This window comes from Arvicanthis niloticus, chromosome 1 (assembly GCF_011762505.2).
Source record: "Arvicanthis niloticus isolate mArvNil1 chromosome 1, mArvNil1.pat.X, whole genome shotgun sequence".
NCBI lineage: Eukaryota > Metazoa > Chordata > Mammalia > Rodentia > Muridae > Arvicanthis > Arvicanthis niloticus.
This window is the reverse complement of record NC_047658.1, coordinates 68,096,693-68,112,761: the sequence shown is the minus strand read 5'-3', so window position 1 is coordinate 68,112,761 and position 16,069 is coordinate 68,096,693. Positions and strand designations below refer to the sequence as shown.

Below are 16,069 nucleotides of genomic sequence, written 5' to 3'. Positions count from 1 at the left end.
TTTGGAACACTAGAACCACAATGATGTAAGATAAAGGACCACATGGGGAAACCTGGCCACCCCACCCAGCAAACCTTGGCTTTCAACCAAAGGCAGAAAGCCCACATAACACTTGCAAAGTATCATTTAACCAACCTCAAAACTGTGAAAAGTGAAATTGTTTCTTTAAACTATTAAGTCTGGGCAGCAGCAGGTCACTGACAAATTACCTAATCCCCACAGCACCACCTTACAGTGGAGGAAACAGACCTGGGTTGGGTAGTCTGCTAGTCACACTTGTAAGAGTCCCAAGGACTAGATACATACAACAGGTCAACTCTGGCCTGCTTCACTGACACCCTGAATTGGTCAGTCCTCTGTTAAGGACAGAACTCTAACAACATCAGTAACCTGCACAGGTAATGTGTCCTGATGTGACACAAACCCCAGGCTTGACCCAGTGCCACAGCACATGCATCCAACTCTGCTGTCTGAAGCCCCAATAACATCAACTCACTTCAACACAAAATAGTCCCATGGCCGTCTGTGACTCACCCAGTGACACTCTAACCAGCAACCTATAGCAGGGCCATAATATATACTTAGCAAAACAGTTAAAAAAGCAGACTTCAAGCTTGCTTCTGCAGTACTGAGATGTGAGACTAGGCCTTGCACATGCTAGCAAGAGCTTCACTCCAGTCCTCACTTAGTAACTTCTTGATTTTAATTATTTTCCTACACCTTAAAATACAAACCAAAAAAAAGAAAAACTAAAAAATACTTGATCTTGAATTATAAAAGGCATGAGGCTGATTATGAAATAACCATTTTAAGAAATATACAAGAATGTGTTCTGACCCACCAAAAATACCTCACCTGAAATTTAAACAAAATTCACATTTTATTTAGATTGAAATAAACTATACAAAATTGATTTTATTCACCAAAAATAACAGCAATATTTTCTGTATTATTTTTTAGATTAAACCACAAAACATTTATTTCTGTAGGTTTTGCTTATAAATCAAGACGAGGCAGTAGACATAATCATGTAAAAAGAAGAAGAAAATAGACAAGTCAGTTGCCTATTTGGATGGCCTCTGGGTCTGTCTTCTCCACGAAGCAGAAGTGAATAGCCTGTAACAATGAAAAAGCCTGTAACAATGTGGGCTCAGCAAAGGAATGTAACCAGCAACAATCCTGTGAGGAGCAGCAGTGCCTGGCTCTGCCATTCTTCCTTTAACTTGTTCCTCTGAGGTTCTTCTGCCCTGACAGAATCTACACAGAAGGCTGCTCATTACTTCCTGGGGCTGCCCATTACAAGCTGATCTGTTGTTTTGCTTTTGCAATACTGAGGTGAGAGCCTAGGGCTTGCACATGCTAGGCAAGAGCTCCACACTAAGCTCCAACCCAGTTCTCACTTGTTTTTGAGACAAACTCTCACTATGTAGTCCAGGCTGGCCTAAAACTTGATATCCTCATACCTCTGCCTTCCAAGTGCTGCTACCACAGATTTTAAACACCTGTAACTCCAAGTCCAAAGTCAATGGTGTATTTCATCATGACAAAATATAAAATGTATTTCTCTCACAAAATTCATTTTCTTGATAACTTAATAACTGACAACTGAATCAACAGTGATAATGTCATATCTAAAATGACTTTTAACTAAAACATTTCCAGAGTGCCACTAGCAAAGAGGCATTTTGGCACTCCCAATGCCAACTTCTGGAAGAATGGACAGGTATTCAAAGTATGAGAGTCCAAACAGGGGCCATTTAAGTACGTGGATTACCAATAGCTAATGATATGTTAAACTGGAGGTCTATCAGCAAGTCATTAAGTGGCCTACTACACCTTACAGCTTTTCTTCCAAACAGCAAAATTAGACAACAGCCATTTTTTAAATCTTTTAGTTATTTTCAATGGTTTCTGAATTATTTGTAGGAAGCTCTGATTTATTTGTATAGAGTTTGATGTATGTGTCCACCATTAAATCTAAATCATGTTTTATATCAAAATTTATGTTAAGCAAAGCCAAATTGCTTGACCTCTGGTCTGTCAGAGTATTCCGCAGGTATGCTTTGAGACGCTTCCGTCCATTTTCATAGCGCTCATTCTCAACCTTCATCACAGGGAGAATACACAGGACCTTCAGCAAAGCATATACATTAGGGAAAAACTTGATGTCAGGAAGATGGAGGGCTTCATAAATGGTGGAAGGGAGCTCGATATCTTTTCCTCTGTGTTTCCACTTGATTCTCCAACAGTGAAGCTCAGCAGAGAGTGTGTCAGGATTGGGTAGGTCACTTCTGTACATGTCAGCATGGTGCTCTTCTGATGTGTTAAATTTGAGCTGTCCCATCACTGAGGGTACCAGAGATAGGCATTTCAGAGCTCTGAGGTGCTGTTCAGAGAAAATATCTTTAAGTTCCTGAATAATGTGTTCTACTGTTGGAACACTGAGAGTGTCTTTATAGTAACTCTCGGAGGTTAGCTGAGATTCCAGGTTACCTTGCTGGGCTCTCCGAAACTTCCCTGGGAGTTTCATTTGAATGTCAAGTTTGGTTGCTAAATTTGTGGCTTCCTCAAACCAAAACTCATGATAAACTTCAATGTTTTCCATCACCTCGTTAAGTGAATGCAATACTGCAGTCAAGCTGCTGGCTGCAAAGAAGACATCAGAGGTTTGTCCCTGGAGATTCTTCCCAAAGGCTCTCGTAAAAGATAAGACATTTTTAAGAACAACAATGGTAACAATGAAATCAAAATCTGTCACTGCACTACAGAGTACAAATGCTCGTCCAGCTATATAGTTATTCCACCTAATATTCGTGTCGCTATTTATACCATCTAAACATAAGACAAGAGCTTGTAGGAGATCCACTAAGACTTCAAAAGCATCATGCCTGCCTGTCCACTGGGAATGACAAATCTCCTTCAGTTCTTTAGCCCGTTCTTCACTATTCTGAAAAAGAACAGAAATTACATTGTCAAGTTCTAAAAGCAGCTGTGGTGATCGATGGAAGAACGAACAGACTTCCTCAATGGTTCCTAAAGCCACGGACACCCCGGTCACAGGCACAGACTTGGCCAACCATGCATTTAAGGCACAGGAAGAACAGAGGGTGTAGACAGCCTGGGGATATTTTTCTAAAAGTCTTGAAGCAACAACTTTCATTTTGGAAGAAAATCCACTGGACACAATGTAAGCCTGACCACGACAATACTCCATATTCAATCCCCATTTCTCAGTTATTGTAGTGTGAAATTTCACAGCCAAAATCTCTGCATCGGCTTCATACGGCAGAAATCCCACAAACTCCTCTCTCAGGTTGTGAGCGTCATCAACAAACCTCACCAGCACGGGCAGGTGCTCCTCTCCTGCTATGTCCACCACATCATCTGTAATGATGGAAAAGAAGTGTGAGTCCCGCACTTCCCTGAGTGTCTCCTCCCGGATGCAGCTCTCACAGATCTCTAGCATCTGCCTCTGCTGAGTCTTAGAGCAGAATAAGGTGTTGACCGCCGTGGTCTCAAAGCGCTTCCTTAGGACCTCTTCTCCAGAATTGATGCGGCACTCCAGGAGTGCCTGGAAGTTATCTGGAGCAAAGAGACCCTCTGGGATCTCGTCAGCCTCGTGCCCATCCAAAGGAATGTTCTGCTTCCCCATGAGAATCAGAATCTCGAATAACGATTTGAGGTACTCTTTGTTCTCCTTCTCTTCAAGGGTTAAAGGCAGCACATTTCCATCCTGCTGGTTCCCCACTTCTGCACTGGGGTTCTGAGCAGTGCTATTAGTTTCCTGTTCTTGCTCAGAAGTTTCCTCAACTGGAAAACAAAAAGTTGGTTTCACAAAGAGACTCATGAAGAACCACAAAAGACAAAACAAATTACACTTTTGATTGGCCAAATATTTAAAATTCAAAACCTCATTCCTTCACCATTAACAGACCATCCAGAGTAGGGCACAAATAAAGCTAAGTGAGAGACAAGGCTACAGACAGATCTTAATAGACACGAACACTGCCACAAAATAGGAACAATTTTTAATAAACTCATAAGGCATTTCACAAACTATTAACATTAATGACAGAAAGTCTATGCCATGAGAAAAAGGAAGATGAGGAGAACAAATATTCCTACAGGCACCGTGGCCAGCATTTTACGGTATCACATTCCTTTCTACAGGAAGATGGTTTCAATCCCACTTGACAAATAAGGACAGTAAACAATTTGCCCAAGGCTACGAATATAGTTACAAGGATAGAAATGAAATGAAATCCACGAATCAGAAAGATACCACTTTTATCTAACTGCTATATCACATTTCTATATGGAAGACAGTTTTATAAAACCTAACGTGGTGGGGCTGATGTTAGAATATTAGCCCATTTAGCCTAATCTCTTCATATATGGATAGGGAAAGTTTCCTGTCCATAGTCATACCGGTCAATAATAGCTCCAGGAAAAAGAATTAAAATCTGAAGAACCCTTAAAAACCAAGTTCTTAATATCTAGGTCTTTGAGAAGGCCACCAAAATTTATATAGCATCACTGAGAAAATATCTGTGGTGGTTTAAATAGGAATGGCTCCCAGAGATTCATGTTTGAATTCCTGGCCTTAGGGAGTGCCACTATCAGAGGTGTAGCCTTATTGCAGTGGGTGTGGCCTTGTTGGAGGAAATGTGTCACTGTGGGGGTAGAGATATAGAGGTAGTATGAACTCAAGCCATGCCCAGTATAGCTTGACAGTTCCCTCCTGCTGTCTGTGGATCAACATATAGAACTCTTGGCTCCTTCAGCACCATGTCTGTGTGTACACTGCCATGCTTCCAACCATGATGATAATGAACTGAATCTCTGAAACTGTAAGCCAGGCCCAATGAAATGTTGTCCTTTATAAGAGTTGTGATCATGGTGTCTCTTCCTAGACATAAGACCGTAACTAAGACCAACAGCTGAACAGGAGGTTGCATTTGACAATGACATGAGTATGAAGGACACAGGCAGGGAAGGCACAGCAGGTGGCTGGTGTACATACTCCAGTCTAAGCACTAAGGTGGCAGAGACAAACAGGCTCCCTGATACAAAGCAAAGTCTAGAGTGACTGGGACTGTGCAAGCTGTGCTTCTAGGTATTCCAGGCTCTGAGAGCTCATCAGGGCTCAGGGAGGATTCCTCCTCTAGCCCTCCTCTATCATAACCACCCAGAAAGCGGTTAACCTGGATGCCTGCCTTCCTTGCCATCCTCCCCTCACCCACCGCTCTTATTTACTCCTTCACTTCCAATCAACTGAGCTCAGAGTTCAGCAAGTTCTGAACGCTGTGCTCTCTCCTCTGGTTCACCTGCTAAATACCTTAGGCTATCAGAAACCCTAACGACATCTAAATAAATGTGGTTACTTCAATCTAGCAGCTTGTTTTACACTACACTATGTTTGTATAAAATATCTTTTCTGTCTTTCTTTGCTGAGCTTGTTTCCTCATCTATAAAGGAAAACAAGATTACTTATCATGGAGCTACTGTAAAAATTAAATAAAGTACCAGAAGGATAGAATGGCATCAATCAAAACTCATGTCTGCAGTAGCAAGAGAAGATAAAGGAAAAATGGGGTCAACTGGTAGTAAGAACAGAACCAACTTCCAGCCTCACCTTTTAATGGCACAGCTTACACAGCAGCACATACAAAGCCTCTGTAACCATGACACCCAATGCAACAACTACCTGCACAGCATTTATTCCTTAAGCCAAGAAATAATTATGGACCATAAGGTACATGGGTGTAATTGGACTGGCTGGCTTTACTGGAGCCTTTCCTTTCCTACTGGTACACTCTGGTTTGCCACTACTACCATAGCAAGGTGCTCTCCCTCTGTGCTCTGTAACAGCAATTTACATAGTACAGCAATCCCAGGCAAAGACAGAATGAACTAAGTCTCTAATAATTCCAGGCTGTGGGATAGAGCCAGTCACTCTTGTACATTCACTCTCAAGGGAAGCTGTGGAAATAAAACACATTTAGTTGTTCTTACCAGGTCAAGGCCTTCTAAAAAGGCCTTGAGAAGCTGAGTCATTAACACTATCACTTACTTTTTTTTTGTTTCAGAGTCCTGATTTCATCTTCACTCTAAAAGAAGAAAAAAAAATATTTTAAGAAAATCACTTCTCATAAATCATCTTAAAGTTTAAAAAGGCTGTTGAGCAAAAAAAATTTCTCATTCAAGAATTTGAGGGATTCTGTTACTGTTGTTTAAGGAAAGTGTCTCATGTATTCCAGGCAGGTCTTGAACTCACTAAGTAACTGAGGATGATATTAAACTTCTGATCCTCTTGCCTTCATCTCTCAGGTGCTGGCTTCTGTGGTGCTAGGAATCAAACCCAGGACCTCATGTTTGTTATACAAGCACTTTAATCAACTAATCATCATCCTTAGCTCCAAAGAGCATCAATTCTTCATATGGAATACATTCTTCAAAAACTATGTAATGTGCTCATGATTCCAAGCTAAAGCAAAGTACTAGAAGAGAAAGCACGTGCTCTTTAACCTACTTTCTCCCTGAGTATCCTAACTAGAGGAATGTGTATTAAGTACTAAATGGGATGAAGGTACACCACACATAGCACTTAGCATCAAATTCAACAGGACACGGTAACTCCTCTTCCAAATCTAGCCTTAAAGATGTCACAAAAGAAGACGCCTGCTGCATCACAGAACCTACAAAAAATAATGAGAAGTGCCTAGGAAACAGAAAGTGACAGCATCAACTCAGAAGGGAAATAAATACATAGAGTATACTCAAGGTTCTCTAATGTTTATACCATAATACTATCTGTGGCAGGAAAACAACAGTATCCACAAGAGCCTCAGACAGCACGGTACCTGACAGCAGCTCTGGACACTGCTACTAACAATAAGCATTAGTAGGTTGGTTAGCGGGAACAGTCCCTCCTAATCCAGAGGGCAGCAGCACGCCAAATGGAAGTTGCCTGCCATGAAAAGCAAAGTTAGGGATGCAACAGCTGCAAACACAAAGTGGCTGAGCTCTTCACTGTGGGACAGAGTACTCAGAAGAAAGCTGGTGCAGAGGACTGTTATGCAAGGGTCAGCAATATTCTGCAACAAACGCTAGAGAAAAAGATGGGAAAACCAGGAAGCAAAACTAAGTGTGATGAAGTCACAGATATAAATGGTCAACAGATTGGATAACAAAGAAAAGGAAACTACACCATGGCACTTGTTATTAAAGGGGGGCGGGGCGTGTTAGTGGTGCTTGAAATTGAAGCCAGTGCCTTGCATATGCCAGGCAAGCACTGTATTAGACTATATCTCTGGCCCTGTTCAATAAAATGTAAATGTCCACAATAAGAAACTTTAGGAAGCCTTCGGGAAGAGGAGAATCAGACAGAACAAGGACAATGGAGACATACATGATTCTCTATGCATCACTTAATGTTTGGAAAAAAAATGAGGTTTAAAAAAAACCAGTAGTTGTAGTTAAAGAACTAAGAGATTATTACAAAATACTGCCAGCTAAGCAGGAGAGCCTCACACCTTCAAACTGGTTTGGGGTATATACATGTGAGCAAAAACATTCAGGAAGCCAAAAAAAAAAAAAAAAAAAAACTTAAAAAAAATGCTCCCCAAATCAAGAGGACACTAGAAAAATAAACAAGTATAGTAGGTGCTGATTAACTACCAACTCCAAAAAAAACACTGCTGTAGTTTCAGGAACAGAGAAAGCAAAGCACTAACAAATTCTAGATGAAGATCAAAAACTTTTGTAAACAAAATTAAACCACAAGAAGAGAGAGAAAAAGGAGAAACTGGGCAAGCAAAGAAAACTGCCCCACACCCATTCCAAGCTCTGAGGACTTCAATGAGTCTCATCTAACTTTCAGGAACATTGTCTACAACACGATATTTTTTCTTGAAACAAACCAACCAAACCAACCAACAAACAAACAAAACAACAAACCAACAAAAACCATATCCCTCAAAAAATCCAAACCAAACTAAAACCAACCCAACCCAACCTACCCTCTGAAGAGCTAACAGGACCTTGTCTTCAAAACCATATAAGGGGAGCTGAGCCAGTAAGCTGGCTTATCAGGTAATGGCTTGTGTCTTACAAACACATCCTGGGGGTTCCCAAGGTAGGAGAGACCAATTCCTAAAATGTGTCCTCTGGTTTCCATACACATAGCATGGCATATGCGTGTGCACACTAATAATTACATAAATTGAACCAACCCAAACAAAAAAGGTCTTGATAGTGGCAATGTGTAAGTAATTGTGTTTACCCAAGGTCAACAAAAAATAGGTCTATTTTGGTTATCAGGTCTAAAAGGTAGCAGAAGATTATAAAAGCACATATGAGTAAAGCATACAACATGGAACACTTTTTAAACTTTTTCTAGAACCTGTCAAAAGGAGCAGTGAAATCCTCATCTCTAAATCAACCCAGATCTCCAGTTCTAATACTTCATTTTCATTATTTCTTTGTGCTAAGTTCTGGAAACATGGCAGTTTTATTCTCCTTGCCTCCAAGCTCAGGAAAGCTATGAGCTAGTGGTCCATAATCAACAGCACTCGTCCCTCCCAACTCAACAACAATCAACCGGCTATATTTAGAGAAGGTTTTTCAGTTTAACCAATAGTAAGACAGACTCTCTCTTAATAAGCACAGCACTCATTTCCTAGCCTGCTACCTGTGAGACACAGATAACAAATAGCCCCACACTTGTTTAACAGGATTATGGAGAGGCAGACATACCAACTCTTTTATTCGCTTTCTGTGTCTGCTATGTGGATTGTTCAAATGACTGGTAAGATCAAATATTGTTGGTATTGCATTATCTCGAAGAACTGTCCGATAAGGACTCTGAAAAAGAAAATACATCAATTCAGAGATGGTCTTTCAAAAAAAAAAAGTAAATAAAATTTTACACTAATGACATTCCTAGTACTTCTTTACCTGTTTCTAAAGTACAGACTTGAAAAATTCACTGCCCTTCTGGAGATCATAGCTGTTCTGCCCTTCCATGAGTTACCAAATCTACAGGGATCACGTCTCCCAAATTATCTATGCCCTTCTGTAGTCAATCATAATGCTCCCTCCTTACCTGCTGTTCACTCCACTGCCGTTGTTAGGAAATATCAAAACACAGTAAAAATAACATTATCTTGACCAATGACTCACTAAAAGGCTCTAGTTAAATTAACTCACTTTTTAGACCCCAGTTTATTTTTCCGAAATACGAGTCAGGCTAAGTTTAACATTTTCCAAAATGAAACTATTAACAAACTAAGTATAACAAAATACATAATCACAATTCTACCACCATTCAATCAGGCATTTCTAAACTCCCTTCTTGTTCTAATGATCTTATCACTGAAGAAGAGATTTTTTTTCTGCCCTGTTACTTGTGCCTTGCTGGAAGCTGGACTCAAACCTACACAGTGACAGTCTTCCACAGTGAGCCAAGAGGAAGCTGGGACAACAAGAAATTAATTAAGAAGAGTAACTGATAAATAACTACTATTCCTGCTCTCTAGTCCAAAGGGACAGTGGCTTTTATTTCTCCCTCCAGTTACAATAAAAAACACAAAGCACATAAAGTTTATTTGAAAGAACTTTTAGTACTAGTGACTTCAAAGCTGTCTTCTGAAAAAAATGATCTCTCTAAATTTTTTCACCTTGGTAAGGGCGACTGGGAAGATAACACAGAAAAATATATCTATGTGGGACATACTCCCTGGGTTCCACTCAAAGAGTTGCTGAAAACACTTAGGGAGGACTGCTACTCAGTCAGTGTTTTCTAACCCAGCCCCACACATCACAGAAGACAAAACAAAGTCTTAATGCATTATTATCACTATATTGAATTTTTGGTAAGTTGAGACATGGTCTCACTGTGTTTGCTCAGATGGACCTCAACTCGTAATCCCGTCTACCTCTGCCTCCTGACTGCTGGAATTACAGAAACGAGCCCCCATGCCAAGCTGAAATGTAATTTCTTATGGATTCTCTACTTCTATGCTGGACTAGGAACTCTGATTCACCAGAGTTTGAGTTGAGATTGGTTATGGACAAAGCTACAGAGGAAAGCAAACTATGATTTCCCAAGTTTTTCCACTTTCTCACTAAGCCAAAGTCTCAAAATAAACACAGTCAACATCAAATAGCTGGGTGATTAGGGGAGGGAGAAGACATTCTAAATAATTTAAAAACTTTAAATCTAGCAGACAAAGCAAAGATCAGAAAAACTAGAATGTGAATGAAAAATGGGACATTCTATATTTATTTATAAATATAAATACATGTGTCAAAAGATTATATTATATCTAACTCATATGAACAATTTTAACTCCCTATCAAGGTTTACTCTTTGGCAATTTAAAGGAACTACACTGATCTTACTCTAGCATCAAAGATAATAAAAATTGTGGTTTTGGCAGAACTACTCATGTATGTTAACAAGATCTTAAATGCCAAACTAATGAAGCCAAAGGGCTTACATATTTTAACACAATTATCGTACAAGCTGGCTTTCAACAGCTGCTTGTTCTACACATAGAGAAAAAAACATTTCTCACATTTGGGTTAATTTATTTAAGATGAAAGAATCTTTTGGGAATTAAAAAAGCAAAACTAGCTAATCTTTCTGATATATACTCTGAATAAAGTCAGCTACAATAGTAAGCTATATTTTAAAAATTTCAAATTAATCTCACTGAAATTACACATTAAGAGGTAATATTTACTATACTAAAATAAAAAGGCAAGGCTTGTATATTTTAAAATAATTTGTGGTATTTTTACTGAATGTCAAGAACACAGAAGTAGTTTGTCTTTTACACGTGAGACTTTTTGGCTGATGAGTATTACACTTGTAATAAAACAAGGCAAAAGAAAAAATCCCTCAAGTATTTGTGATTAAATTGTTGAACCAGAATTGGCTCACCTCCCAATGACTTCACAAGTATCTGCTTCAATTAATACTGAGAAATAAAATAACCCAATCATTCTTTAGTTTTCTGATGCCTCTGCAAAATGCATCTGAAAAAAAATATCAAAATAAATTGCTGCACAGTAATATATAGTGTACCTTTAAGTCAAGTTTATTTCTACACCAAACCTAATATAAAATGTTAGTTATACCAAGTAAGAACACTATGTATTACAAGCTCTTCCTCATTAGTTTCTATAGTGGTTCATACATGTCAATCAAATCTGCCTGGTTCTGGCTTGTATGAATCATAGCAATAACAGAATCTTAGAACATTAGAAACCTTAAGATTTCAAAAAGGTTAACTGATCTGGTATCTTTAGAATCAGGGCCAAAAAGGGAAAAGTCATGGTAGGAGAGTATTTTTCTTGTTACTTGTGTGATATTGACTCTTGTTTTGGCTAGCCTTTCAAAATTAAATAGTGGAAACAAAATAAGTGTTGCTTCTTAAGAGGACATTCAAATCATAAACACAAAGACAATGGTCTAGATGATACTGTCATTCACAAGAATGCAGAGCTGACTCAGTGGCAGAGCACTTGCTAGTATACAGAAGACTCCAGGTTCTAACTCCAGAACCACATTAAAGAAACAAAACTCTAGAACATACTCATAGTATTATACATTTATATTTTCTATACACTTAAAAGTTGTTACCTCTAGTGAAGGGGGATGGGACATCAGAAACTGAGGGTTTTAAAAAAAATCATGTTTTTGAGAACAAGATACTATTAAACTCCAAACTATCTTCAACTTAAAAGAGTAGGGTATAGGTAGACATTCCAATAATAGATAAAAATTTACACTGCAAACCAGACACTGTAGGAGAGAAAGAGAAGCCAAGCCGGCTATTACTTACAGTTCTACAGATCATAGAGGTCTCAAAGTGTTTGGCACATAGTCGATAATGTTTATTTAGTTGATCAGGTGTTTTATCTTCTAAGTCTGCTCTTCTACAATTCTCAACCCACTTCTGGCATCTATAAAAAAAAACAAAATATAACTATAAAATATAAACTCAAACTTTAAATGTTAGCATCTGGGCTAGACATAGTGTCAGGCACCTATACTCTTAGTGCTTTGGAGGTTGAGGCGGGAAGACTCTGGATTTGAGACAAGTCTAAGCTATATAGAAGAATCTGTTTCAAAATATAATTAATTCATGTCAGGCATAGTGGTACATAACTTTAATCCTAGTATCTGAAAAGCAGAAGGGAGATCCCAATGAGTTCCAAGCCAGGCAAGGCCACATAGTGAGACCTCAAAAATCCAAATTTAGTTTTAAGGCAAATATGTATTATTAAGAATGGATTCCTGCTGGGCAGTGGTGGCACACGCCTTTAATCCCAGCACTTGGGAGGCAGAGGCAGGTGGATTTCTGAGTTCGAGGCCAGCCTGGTCTACAGAATAAGTTCCAGGACAGCCAGGACTATACAGAAAAACCCTGTCTCGGCGGAAAAAAAAAAAACCCAAAAACAAAACAAAACAAAAAAATTCCTGAGCCAAGTGTAGTGGCACATGCCTTTAATCCCAGCACTTGGAAGGCAGAGACAGGCGGATTTCTAAGTTTGAGGCCAGCCTGGTCTACAGAGTGAGTTACAGGATAGCCAGGGATATACAAAGAAACCCTGCCCTGAAAAACAAACAAACAAACAGAAATAAAGAATTAAGATGTTTAAGTAACTCCCTGACTGTTAAAACTAGATCTTTCCCTTATTCCAAGAAAAACAAAAATTCTGCCACTGAAAAAGTATCACCAGTTTGAAAGCAAACTCATGTTCTACTTATATTATAAAATGGATATAATATTGTTACAAGTATAATATCTATTAACATACTCATATATATCCTCTTAGGTCTTTTATTTTTGAGACAGGGTCTCATTAAGTATCCCTGGCTGGCCTTGAACTCGGAGATTAACTACCTCTGCTTCCAGGGGTGCCAGAATTAAAGATGTGCACTACTGCACCCAGCTCCTCTTAGGTCTTACTATTTTAACCCTGGCACATACCCTGACACTTAATTCCACTCTTAAATATGTGAAACCACAGTAACTGTCATGATATTCATACCTTAAACTAAAATCATGTACCTAAATTTTTTTTTTTTTTTCCAAGACAGGGTTTCTCGTGTAGCCCTGGCTGTCCTGGAACTCACTCTGTAGACCAGGCTGGCCTCGAACTCAGAAATCTTGCCTCTGCCTCCCAAGTGCTGGGATTAAAGGTGTGCGCCACCACTGCCCAGCTATATACCTAAATTATATATCATTTCATTTAGCTAAGTACTACACTACTCAGTAACAATGACTAAGGTATCCATACTTTAATATTTTATAGTTATAAATTATGATTATAAACATTCTGATTCAAAAAACAAATATTAGCCGTAAAAATAAACAGTTTGCCAAAGTACTACAGTTACATTTTTAGATTATTAATCTCTGGAGATGCTACACACAGACACTGCTGTCCACAGTATCTCTAGGGTAAAAGTGTTCTGACACTAACAGCAAGAACTGAGTAAGCACAAGACAGAAAAGGCCAAGTGACTGATCCCATGCATTTCCTATCAAATACCTAGGAATAAATACTGGGAAAGATGTGTGATGTCTCTCTTTACTGATTCAACTGAATCCCTATAACAAAAAACTTAAAAAAAAAAAAAAAATAAGCCAGGCAGTGGTGGCACACGCCTTTAATCCCAGCACTTGGGAGGCAGAGGCAGGTGGATTTCTGACTTTGAGGCCAGCCTGGTCTAAAGAGTGAGTTCCAGGACAGCCAAGGCTATACAGAGAAACCCTGTCTCAAAAAATAATTAATAATAATAATAAACCCAAGATAGCTTTGAACAGCAGTGAAGATAAGATTTTTTTCCTTTAAACAATCAGTGTTGAGTAAGATATCTTTATGAAGAAACTAAATCTTGACTAGTAATTTCACAATATAAACAAAAACAAATTCCAAGTGACTGTAAATCTAAATATTAAAGACAAAACAAGCTAGGCATGGTGGCTCATGCCTATAATTCCAGCACTAAGGAGACTGAAGCAGGAAGACTGCAGCTAATTCAAGGCCAGCCTGGTCTACAGAGTTGAGTTCCAGGACAGCTAGGGCTACATTAAGAAACCATCTTGGGAAACAAAAACAAAACAGAACTAAACAAAAGATAAATATTGATGACAAGGTAGAAAAAGAGAAAGCAGCCATTTGAAATTTGTTTCCATATGTGGTATGAAGACATGCATATTTCCCCGAAGTACAGGGGATAGAACCTAGAACCTCATGCATGCTAATCAAGTTCTTTAGTGCTGAACTCCATCCTCTGGCAGAATGCCTGCCCAAGCCTATCAGATATCACATTATAAATCAAACCTATAATATCTTCCGAACAAACTAATACTCAACCTTTCTTCTGTCTGTAACTGTTTTATGTTGAAAAACCGCAGGAGTCTAGGAGAGATGGCTCAGCCGGAGAAAGCACTTACTGTGCTGGTGCCTGTAACCCCAGCACTTTGGGGAATGGAGACAGGAGGACTACTGGGGTTGGCTGAACCTGACTACAGGTTCAGTCAGACCCTTCCTTAAAGGAGTAATAGAGCAAGACACCAGATGCCCTCTGGCCTCCACAAGTCCACATACACAGGTTCGTACCTGGTACACCGGAAGGCCAGAAGAGGTTGTGTATAATCCCCTGGAACTGAAGTTACAGGTGGTTAAGTCACCTGATGTGGGTTCAGAACCCAGTCCTTCTGCTAGTGCGAGTGCTCTTCAGCACTGAACTATCCTTCCTACTGCTCCCTGGCTAAAAGCCCTCCAACCTCTGCTGTATTTTTCTTCAGTATATTTTTCATTATTGAACACGCTATTATAAATATTTTACTTGCCAATTTCCAGAGACTTGAATGTAACCTCTGAGAGGAGGGATTTTCATTGGTTCATGTTACCTACTCTAGTACTCAGACCAATTTCTACCAATTGTCGGCTTTCAATAAATATTTGTTCAACTAATTAATATCATGCAATATTAAATGTCCGTTGATAGATCAGCTCTCTCCGTTGATTAGGTGCTTTTTGCGGTCTGTGACAAAATTCACTCGAGTCACCAGCACCTGACATCAGTACTCCAAACATGGTTAAGCACTGATTTTTAAATGAATGAACCAACATGAGAGCCCTGAGAACCACCTGCAGCCTATCCTATCACACTAAGTCCCTAAGATTCGCAAAGTACGACCCAGATTATAAGCTACCCCAAAGAAAGTGAAGTTGCAATATCTATTCCCATGCCCTCACACGCATCCTCTGCGGTCCCCACAATAACCAAAGGAGACAATGAGTAACGGTCAGCATTTGACCACTGTGATGACAAGTCCGAAGGAGGCAGCAGTTGTGATCTGCTCGACTCCAAACAGAAACACTGTCCTAGAAGAGACGGGAGACGCGGGGGAAGGTAGGAACCCCGGAACACAGCCCTGGAGTCTAACCCTCCTTTGACAGCTAAGGAACCCCGTCGGACGACCGAAGGCGCTAAGCGCCCATTTCATCCGCCTTCGCGTCCTCGGGTGGCACCCACCGGGCCGGGTGCCCGCGAACGCACGTGTGCGCCGAAGTCCCTGCCTCCTCCGCGCCCCACTCACCTGGCCGGGTCCCTCGGGAACCTGAAGAAGGCCAGGTCAGACTGTGTGCTCTTCCGTGTGCAGTTGGGGGCAGCGCAGAAGTTCGGCATGGTCGTCCGGCCGCCGGCCGGTCCAGCCCTCCCCTCCCCGCCTCGTCAGGGCAGCGCGGCCGCCCCGCGGGGCCGGGGAGGGGAGCTGGGCCGGCCGGCCGGCTCCGCAAGGCCGCGCGCGGAGGAGGGGCTGGCGCGCGAAGCCGCGAGGGGCAGGAGGGGCGCGCGGGCCGAGGCTGGGCTGGGGCCGCGGCTCCACAGTGCTGTGTGCGGCCGGGAGGATTTACCGCCGCCGCCGCCGCTGCTGCACCTCCAGCCCGCCCGGGACGCTGCCGCCTCCTTCCCACAATGCACCCCGGCGCTGGAGGGTGCCCTCTCTTCCCTCAGCCCTCCTCCCCCCACCCTCCTCTC

The 16,069-nt window shown here is 40.7% G+C and overlaps 1 protein-coding gene across 1 annotated transcript; it reads right to left on the bottom strand.

Moving 5' to 3' along the window:
- Positions 1–861: 861 nt before the first annotated feature.
- Thap12 (THAP domain containing 12) lies at positions 862–15,869 on the bottom strand. The gene is made up of 5 exons (XM_034506744.2): positions 15,630–15,869; positions 11,853–11,973; positions 8,758–8,865; positions 6,074–6,110; positions 862–3,810 (listed from the first exon to the last, which is right to left on the bottom strand). The coding sequence occupies exons 1-5, from the start codon at positions 15,716–15,718 to the stop codon at positions 1,892–1,894; spliced, it is 2,274 nt and encodes a 757-aa protein (XP_034362635.1). The 5' UTR covers positions 15,719–15,869; the 3' UTR covers positions 862–1,891.
- Positions 15,870–16,069: the final 200 nt, after the last annotated feature.

Excerpts from the sequence above, each read along its gene's own strand:
- Thap12 (XM_034506744.2), bottom strand. The coding sequence starts at position 15,718 with ATGCCGAACTTCTGCGCTGCCCCCAACTGCACACGGAAGAGCACACAG. Across the intron at positions 11,974-15,629 it reads TTCCCGAGGGACCCGGCCAG|ATGCCAGAAGTGGGTTGAGA; the intron begins GTGAGTGGGGCG and ends TTTTTTTTATAG. Across the intron at positions 8,866-11,852 it reads CCTCTATGATCTGTAGAACT|AGTCCTTATCGGACAGTTCT; the intron begins GTAAGTAATAGC and ends TTTCTTTTTCAG.